The sequence below is a fragment of the Meleagris gallopavo genome, chromosome 4 (assembly GCF_000146605.3).
Source record: "Meleagris gallopavo isolate NT-WF06-2002-E0010 breed Aviagen turkey brand Nicholas breeding stock chromosome 4, Turkey_5.1, whole genome shotgun sequence".
NCBI lineage: Eukaryota > Metazoa > Chordata > Aves > Galliformes > Phasianidae > Meleagris > Meleagris gallopavo.
The window spans coordinates 44,785,202-44,795,114 of record NC_015014.2 but is presented as its reverse complement, the minus strand read 5'-3'; the positions used below and the strand labels follow the sequence as shown (position 1 = coordinate 44,795,114).

At 37.6% G+C, this 9,913-nt stretch overlaps 1 protein-coding gene across 1 annotated transcript; it reads right to left on the bottom strand.

Moving 5' to 3' along the window:
* Nucleotides 1-1,584: 1,584 nt before the first annotated feature.
* Nucleotides 1,585-9,415, bottom strand: FRG1 (FSHD region gene 1). Its single transcript, XM_003205790.4, has 9 exons — nucleotides 9,286-9,415; nucleotides 9,105-9,172; nucleotides 7,038-7,160; nucleotides 6,063-6,120; nucleotides 5,764-5,878; nucleotides 5,279-5,383; nucleotides 4,448-4,539; nucleotides 3,360-3,470; nucleotides 1,585-2,472 (listed from the first exon to the last, which is right to left on the bottom strand). Exons 1-9 carry the CDS (start codon nucleotides 9,345-9,347, stop codon nucleotides 2,436-2,438), a joined length of 771 nt encoding a protein of 256 aa, XP_003205838.1. The 5' UTR covers nucleotides 9,348-9,415; the 3' UTR covers nucleotides 1,585-2,435.
* Between the last annotated feature and the right edge of the window lie 498 nt (nucleotides 9,416-9,913).

Sequence of the window (9,913 nt, the reverse complement as noted above, 5' to 3'; positions counted from 1 at the left end):
TCTCACTGAACAACGTAATTGTACATTCTGATTCCCAAGTCTTAAAGTATTTAGCAGGTAGCCCACCATTGACAATAGCTACTTTATAAACCTTTAGTTTTTCTTGGAGACATACCCTTAATACCAGCCAAATATTCACATGTGATACAGACAAGACTTTTATACCTGGGTAACTGACATGTTAAGGAATTTTAACAAAATTCTGGAGATACCTATAAAATTACAAGCAAAAATCAGTTCTGCTGATTACAGTTTTTGCAACTGTTTTAGTGTAGTCTTACTAGAAAACACTTCAATGTTCCTAACAATTGCTTTCTTTGAAAGAATGTGCAGTTAATAGAAACTGATAAGTATAATTTTCAGCCATTCCTGCTACATGTTAAAGAGTAATCTCAAAGTTTTGTACTAGAACTAGGAATAAAATGTTAACAATTTACCATTATCAAGTTAAATATCTTCATTATAAAAAGGCAAAGTGATTGATGGATTAGTTTACATGGTCACCTGATACTATTGCATTTTTGTTAACGGTGTGGTCTGAAACACAATAAGGAATGCAATAAGGTCTGAAATGCCAGTGGGGGAAAAGAATTCTGCAGAAGATCATTTAAGTTCAAAAAGCAGCTACTCAAGGATCTCCCATACATGTGAAAATTTAGAGAAAAATTCTCGCTTTGTGATTTAGTCTGTAATTGTAGTTGTATTTAATTTCTCTGCTTTCTTCGTATTCTATCAACATTAAGACGCAGACTCTCACAAAGCAGCTGGAATCATAGGAAAGTCTCCAATAACTTGTTCATATGAGAAAGTTAGAAACAATCATCCCAACAGTTGCACAAACCAGCTCCGCAGAGGGGACACAATTCATTTCTCAAACTAAAAAGGGAAGAAAATGCACTCATCCCAAAACACATATTTATGCCAGGAATTAGTGAACATGCTTATTCTTGAAGAACAGATATCAAATGAATAGTATGTGTAAATTCAACAAAATCTCTATACTCAGGCTGGAAAGAACTAAGTATGAAAAGCTTAGAAGACTTCTTCAGAGAAAAGTCGCAATTTTTATTTGCTTTTCTGAAAACATGAATTAAAGAGTCTTTACATCGTATCATCAATTTGCCCCGCCCATGGAATTTTTCTTCTTTTGGTACCATAAATCCTTCTACTCTATCTCCTTATTTTCTAAATTCCTGGGGGGGAAAAAAAAAAGCTTTTATTACTGACCTTGGCTAATCTTCTCATTCTGGCTGCTATTTCTTTTACTCTTGAAAACTTAAATAGTGGGTTTAAACAATTACTTAAACTCTGTGCTTTTTCTCAAGACCAGCCACCTGTAAAATTAGAACAATTTAAATTGCCATTACATGCCTAGCCTTTATTGGTTCTTGTGCTTCTTAGTCATCACTATCTTGCATTAGCTCACAACTTTATACTATTTCTGCAATTCATACTGACAGTTAGAAAGTGTTCTGTGGAGAGCTCAAATTACTGCCATGTAATTTGATGTAATGTAACAATCCTCAACATGTTACCAAGTAGTCTTCATGAAGTAGATTACATAGAAAGAGAGAGTAAGTGATCTGAGGTAGTTCCTATAGAGATGTTTTTATTGAGAAACTTCTTGGTAATAAGAACAGACATAGGAAACCATATTTTATACAAGATACCAGGAATACACATTACACTATGACCTTACTGATGTTTTATTAAAGATTATTTAAAGTCTATGCCCTAAAGAAACTAGCAAGTTTGACTGAAGTTATCTTTCTCCTCTTGTTAAATGAGGAGCCTGCTAACAAGACAGTCAGTCCCTTTTCTGACAAGACAATTGCATTTCCATTTGCTATAAGGTTGACTTGTCCAGACTTTCACTAGTACCTGGATTTTGTAATTTAATCAATCTGAACAATGGGTCTGTTTCAAACACTGCTTTATGAGTTCTAAACACTCTGGTCCCTACCTCATACTGCATTGGATGCTTCCACAGAAGTTCTACTCAGTAACTGATATGATGTATTCTATTTATTTCCTCCTGCTTGTTTGAGGCATTTACATATTTATTGACAGTTCAATGCATTAACAATATTCTACTGTTGACAACTTTGCTGTTCTCATCTGCCCTTTATCAGTCTCTGAACTCAGGTTTCTTTCATCAACCTTGGGAGATCAGTGGATCAAATAACTTGTCTTCCATTAAGTAATTATCTTACTGTTTCAATAGCATGTAGTTGTAGCACAATATTAATAGTAACTATTATTGAAATTTGAGAATAGGTTGATGCTTATTTACAGCTCTTAGGCAGTCCTTTAAAAATAACATAATAAAAACATCAGCAAAACAGCTTTTGTAAAAACAATTATAAAAGATTTTACTTGTGTTCTCAGTATGATCATACAACCAAAGACGCAGAAGAAAATGGACGAACTGGTTCTCACTTGCAGTATCTATCTGCTTTCACTTTTGCTCGCCTGCGTGGAAAGGGGAACGAAACAAAACATTAAAACTGACCGTTGCATCTGAACGTTTTATTTACTCTAAATCTTAAGCAGCCATCGAAAGCAGCTTTCTGTTTCGTTTCTCAAAGCAAACACAAAAAAACAACAACATTAAGGCTTCGCCAGTTAACTTTGTTTTCTTAAGGAGCTACAACTGTAGTGTGTAACATTAACCTTGTATGTCCTTTCAAGTCAGGACCTGTGTTCTGCCAGATCACTCTGAAGGATAGAATTCAAACTGAGTGAGAGCTGGAACTGATACTCAATCTATGACGGCTGTGGTGAATTTTTTCACACCTCTTACAATTACAAGTTCTCAGAAGCAGTCTTCTGCATTTTCCACTTAATGAATTAATGTATGAAAATTTATACCATACAAAACATTTTAAAAGTTCAAGACTGTTTCTGTATTCTTGGCTCCCCGGGGAAATAAGAGATTTATTCTCACTAAATAACCTGAAGACTTCTTAATAAGTGCTATTTCTCCTCAAAATGCAGCTCTCCCCTTTCCAAAAGTACTATGGGTACTGAAAAAGTAAGAAGCTTAATTCTTGTTATTAAAAAGAGTCATTCCTCACCTCCTCTGTACTCAGTAAACTGAGCAAACCTAGAGATGCCCGAATGATTCAGTTCTGATGAATTTCCCAACCCAGAAATTTCAGGTAAATATGTGAAAATTTGGAGAGTAATAACAACAAAAATGCATATGACTTGCTGCAATATCTTGACCTGGAAGTGCTCATATCTGCACCTCCTCTCCGCCCTTCCCTCCATGAAACCTATCTGTTTTTTGTATCCAATTTTACTGTAACCCTATCTCCCAATAACTTTTAAATTAGTGTTATTCTACATCAAAGTACCTGTCAAGCAGTGCTTCATGAAAAGTGCCTTCTTTCCTGGCTTTTCGGAGGGCTTTTGTATCTTCTTTGCTTACTTTCAGCTTTTTGTCTTGGAAACTTTGGAATTTCTTTCTGTAAGGGGAAAAAACGTTAAGAATTATAACTTATTTCAAGTTCTGTATTTCAATAAAAACAACTGTGATGAATATCTTGCAGTAGACAACTGGCCTAATAAAAATCTAACAAGCTATCACACTACCAGAGGTGCACTAAAATGTGAAAACTACTCAGTTTTTTGGGGCACTGAGTGGGAACAACACCATGCATGATTAATGTGATACAGTTAAAAGTTCTGAAGAACATCAATTCCTTCACCTACTAGCAAAACAAGACAGGAATGAAGGTGCATTGGGTGTATGTGGCAAGGTGTTGGTAGTGAGGAGGCTGCAGGTGCGACTCCTGTGGGAAGAGGCCAGGAACTGCCCCATGCTAAACAGACCCACTATGTGGTAAACCTGAGTCTATTTAGCAGAGCTGGTGATGCCTCTGTGAAACCATCTAAGAAAGGACAAAGATGCCACACAAGCAGAGGAGAGGAAGAAAAACTGTGGTAAGTAAATGTGGTATGAACACCAAGGACAAAGAGGAGTGATCCAGGTGCCTAAGCTGATATTCCCCTACAGCCAGTGAAGAGGATCACATTAGAGCAGGGGAACACACAGAATGAAGGTGTGGAAAAGAGAAACTATCCTGTACTGGCCAGTCCCCAGTTGGGCGGTAGGTGTGGAGGAGTCTGGATTGAAGTTGAGCTTGGGAGTAGGGGGAAAGATAGGTATTTTAATTTTTGCTTGTCTCTCTTACTACCCATATCTGTAGTAAGAGGCAATACATTAATTTCCCCCAAAGTTCTCTGTGACGTTAACTAGTAAGCAACCTCCTTCTGTTTATCTTGTCCTATGAACCTTCTCATCTGATTTTATGCCCTTTTGCCTCCATGTAGGAGGAAGTAAGCAACCAGCTGGTTGGGAGTTTGACCCTTTCATCAAAGAAGCTCCCAAAGAAAAGAGGAAGAAGTTACTTAAACCTGTTAATAGCTCTCAACTACATACACATAGTTGATTTCACACTGTTTAACATTTCCTTTGTCTTCCTGGGGAACATCATCTTTCTTCTTAGTTTCTCTTTCAGCACAAGTTCGAATCTATTCATTGAGAAGAAAATACATAATAGAAAATGTCTTCTTTAGCTTGCAATTTTTGATAAAAAAAAAAAAAAGACAATATATCCTTCATAACCAAACGAGAGTCACATAACTTTAAGTTCTCAGCTTTCAGACTGGTTAACTATTAACTATTGGTTAACTAGGAAAAGTAGCAATATAAGCAAGAACTTCCTATAGTACAGGAAAGGATTAAGGATAGTGCTTCAAAATACTGTAAGATGTAATTCCACCCTCAAAGAAGCACCATTACAATTGTTAAGAGTTATCAAGAATAAAATGTATTTCTGAGAGATTGAGTCCATAGTATTATTGCTCTGACTAATACACACTTCTCTCTATCTGCAGGCATGTTTTTCAAGTCCAAACGAAGTATTTCCACATCCTCTTACATGAAATCTCTGCACCAGCACCACTCTGGATAACCCTTCTCTGCTGCTGGTTCAGCCAGAATACATTATCTTGTACCAAGCAGTTCAGAATTATCTGGTGTATCAGAGAGGGTTCTACCCACCAGTTCTTTAGTGGTATAAGTATTTCCAGTAGATAGGTAAGTGCCTCAGTTTAGGCATTCCTGGAGCCTCTTTTGTGGCCAAATCACTTGGTAGCTTACAGAAAACAACTGTATCTGTATGCCCTCAGTAAACTGTAGCATAGAAGTTCTTGGGTAAGCTTGAATATCGATGCTAGGCCTGTATTAATTGTAGAATATGGTAACTACCTTTATCATTTCTTCTTCCCCTGCAGTTTTGCTTTTGGCTTCTATGTCTCCATCTTCATTACACCTGATAAAACGACTGTTTGCTGCTAGTAATGCCATTTTTTTCTGCAGAAATATCATATACTGTTAGTATAAAATTTGTATATAAACCTTAATGATAACATTGATTCCTTACAATACAACAGAAAGCTCTGTATGTGTATTCTGTTCTTTTACATGTAGACATTTAACAGCTAGTTGGCTTCTCCATTCTTAATTCCTATATAGCTGCCACAATGCAGAAACTTGAAGTACATAAAAAAAATTCCTAAAGAAATACAAAAACTACTTTGTACTTGGGAAAGCAGAAGATAAAAACTTAAAATATGAAAGATACTGCAAAAAGGCAACTGGTAAATAACATTTTACTGCCTGTCAATACAGATCGCAAGTCAAAATACAGTCAGATGCTAGGAACATTGAATGAATTATGCTAAGCAGCTTACATCTTGGAAGACAGGTTCCCATTGCTCTCTTGATCCTATAGCATCTGAACGCCCGACAACAAGTCCATCTGAATTTATACCCAGGTATTTCCCATAACCAGACTTCAGAGCAATCCTCAAAGGGAAAATGCAGGGAAACAATGAAGAACATCTTGATTTAAAGCAATTCACAATTTTCAATGAATCAAAAATATGTTATTAGTATGCAATGTATTTTAAGAAAATATAAAAACAGGTATTCATATCAGAAACAAAGAAAACAAATATCAAAGCTTGTAACATTTTGTTACAGTAGTTACCTTGTATCAGACAGCTTCACAGCAGTAAACTGTTCAGGAGGACTAGGGCCTTCATCATCTTAGGAATGAATCTTCCATTAGTTACGTAATACGTGTTACACACAGTATTTAACCTGTTAACACTACAGTTTCAAACAAGCTGAAAAACAATACAACTGCCACTGCTAAGTACTATGGAAATCTGCAATACTGCTTTTCTTTAAAAATTCCTTTAGAATATCCATATTCTTAAAGAAAAACAATGGAGGTGCTTACTTACATTCAAGTAAAACAGCACAAATATAATCTTTGTTCTAAGGAATTTACAGTCAAGAATGTTTTGTAATTCTCCAGGTGATGTTGAAAACCATAATTTCATTGTAATATTATTTTCTCAATAACAAAATTACAGTTTGTCTCCAGCAACAGAGCCCTAAACCCTAAAAAGCTACTAGCCTCTCCATTCCTCAAAACAAAAGTGAGATAATACTGTCATTGCTGGTTTGAACTCACTCTGTTCAAAACACACTGTGAGGGTCGTGGAGCATTTCTTGTCTGACTGATGGTTGAGACTTAAAGTAGAAGACAAGTTCACCCCCTCCATACCAGTGCCATACACCATACCACATTTGCACAGTGGCAAAACCAATACATTCTGAGGAGGATGCAGCAATAATGCTTTAAACTCATTTGCCTCGAGTTTCATTCTCAAATTGATACCATAAAGATTTTAAAGAATTTAATAAGTTACATTGCTTTTTATCCAGTAACAAGTGATCATCTCCAACGTGGTTCAATTTATTTTAGAGATAAAACAGCAAGAAGAAATAAGTGAAACTGATTGTTAGTCATTAGGTTTCAGTCATGCTACAGCCAAGATTACTGCATTATTTGTAATGAACTGCCTTTAGCTGTAAAACTGTTTGCCTTTGAACGATACTACATTTATGCTTTTCATTACTGAAACTGCTTTTTTCCAAATTTCCTGAAACAAACCTTTGTGTGGTGCTCCAAGCGTAAACAAGCCATTATCAAGGGCATGGATGTAAGCTCCTTTATCCATTTCTATAGCTATAGTTCCCGTAATTTCACCGAAATTACTGACAGCCCACCAGTTTCCTAAAACAAACAAAATAACCATCACAGTTAATGGAGTAATCACAAGTTCTGACTGCATTTAGTTCAGGAGTCATTATTTCTGTATCTACTCGCAGACTTGACATCCTATAGATAATGATAGCATTTTAAGATTTTTGTGCGTTATTTTATAATACCCAGCCAATTTAATGGTGTTGCTGCTGGAACAGGCTATCCTGCTGTTCTATCCACCTTCCTATCCCTAATCACTGGCTCCTGTTCTCCATTCCTCTGTAGTGCTGTAACACCACAGAGCACTTAGATTCATCCAGCTGATCCAGCTGAAGATAACCTTGCAAGGAAGGTGGTTTTTTTTATTATGGACCAGCCTCCTGCAGTTTTGCAGTTACAGCCAATTACTACATATCCAACACAACAGAAACCTTTAAGTTATCTTCTGTGAAATTACTTCATACAAATGGCAGCTCTTGGACTTACGATGCTTCCAGCCTGAACAACATTTGTACATTTGAGCTTCGTAGAGTTCTACTAACGTAGCCCTGCCCACATGCATGAACTAGAATTAGTGTTTATATATTTAAACAGGTAACATATCTTTCTATTATCTTAAAAATATTTTCTGCCTAATTAAGATAATTATTTTTAATTAATTAAAATATGATGTCTTTTTTCCTCATGGTAAATTCAGCAAATCTATCTTTCTTAAGCAGAAATAATCTTCCCCTATCTTTATAGAACACATGGAGCAAATTTGCTTATCCTGTAGAGTCACAGCTTGCTGATCAGTGAATGACAGAATTACAGGTGTTGGAAGGGACCTCAAGAGATCACTGAGTCCAACCCTCTGCTAAAGCAAGTACCCTAAAATAAGTCACACAGGTAGGCATCTAGACAAGTCTTGAGTATCTCCATAGAAGGAGACTCCACAACCTCTCTGGGCAACCTATTCTAGTGCTCTGTCACCCTTATCACAAAGAAGCTCTTCTGCATGTTTGTATGGAACTTTCCTACATTCAGATTTTAAGCCATTGCTCCCTGAGCAATGCAAATTCATCAGCATATGAATTTTTCAAAATCTCTTCCAGCATTTTCTTTTGAAATTGAAGTAAACTAAGAAATGCAAAACACCTGAGATGTTTGGTGAAGCACAATTATCTTCTCATCTATGGTCTCTTAACAGAGAAATAGGCACAAATTCCCTTGCAGTGCCTTAGCACAAAATAGAAAATGACATTTATCCTGCTAGGAGCGCGGTGCTACAGTATACATCTGCATCTCTTGTGACTGAATGTATTTTAGCTGTTTTTGTGAAGTGAATTATGGTAAATTAAGGACAAACAGCACTGAAGGGCAGTCTGTTATCTCTCAAAACCATACAGTTTGATCCTCCTCTCTTAGGAAAAAAAAGTGAAGTTACAGTTGGATACAAAATAACATTTATGTCTTTGGCTTCAATTAACAGTAGCAAATTTATAGTGTGAACACATAACAGCAGTATGACAAACTAGAACAAATAAACAAGCTAACAAAAACCTCCTTCCAGAAGGACTGAAGGTATGAGTGAAGTAAAGAACTCGGGCAAAAAGTAATTACTGCTGAGTAAGAATAGAAAGCACAGGTTCTCCAAACTAGGAAAACATCAAGTAACATAAGACACGTTATTCATGTAGAAATATATAGAAGAGCATTATAAGTCTTCCTACAGCAAATACTTCTGAAAACAAAACAAAACAACAACAACAAAAAAAACCAAAACAAGATCCAAGCAAATAAAGAGCTTGAGACTATATATGAACATACTTGAGCAAAAAAAGAGGCTAGAAAGACTCTAACTTACAAACATGGTGACAAGTGACTACAAACCTGAACACAGGGTACACTTTAAGAGTCCTATGACAATCTTTTCCACTTCTGCTGTCCCCTAAAGCTGCCACAAAGTCACGTAACTCCCAGAAAGCTGCTTACCAACGATATCAAGTTGTTCTTCTGCATCCTCATCCCTTTTCCTTTTCTTGTTCTTGTGCTTTTTCTTGCTGCAAAGGGTGACGTAAAAAAAAAATAAGAGCACACCTCCGATGCACCTCCCCCGGCAGCCAGCGCCGTGCCGTGGTCTGGCTCCCAGGAGCGGAGCCACAAGCAGCCTCACCTCTTCTCCTTCGTCCCTTTGAGAACGAGCTTAGTGGACTTGACGCAGGAGTACTCCGCCATGTCTGGCTACGGCAGGCGCAGCGGGACACGGCGCTGTGCCACGGACGGAAGCCGCCGAGTGGCAAACTTCCTCCGCGCCCGCTCCGCCAGGGCTCGCGCCACGCCTGCGCTTTCCCGCCTGGTGGCAGCGCGCGCTCCGCGAGCGTGGCGGAGAAAGTTAGGCGGGGGAGTTTGCGCTGTCCGACATTTTGGCTTTGCCTGCGCTGCGTTGAGGGAAGGAGAGTTGTTTGAATCCGCACATAAAATATTTAATGTAGTTAGTGTGTATAAGTAACAAAAAGTTTTATTTTTTTTTAATTAAAGCATAAAAGAAAGAGGGCAACAAAAACATGAAACTAGCAGAATGAGTTTTAAAATCATATCACCCTTTGCCTTTTGCTTCTAGCTCTGCTTGAGTTGCCCTAGTTCTTTGCAGAGCTGCTAAACCCTCAGTGGTAGGGAACAAAGAGCCTACCAAATCCTTCTGGTGTGTGCTGGGGCTCACCGAGGTGCCTGGCAGATACTGCTGAGATGCGTGCTGTCGTCCATCATAAGGGCAGGTGCATAGCGCACCGTTTGGGGGCAGC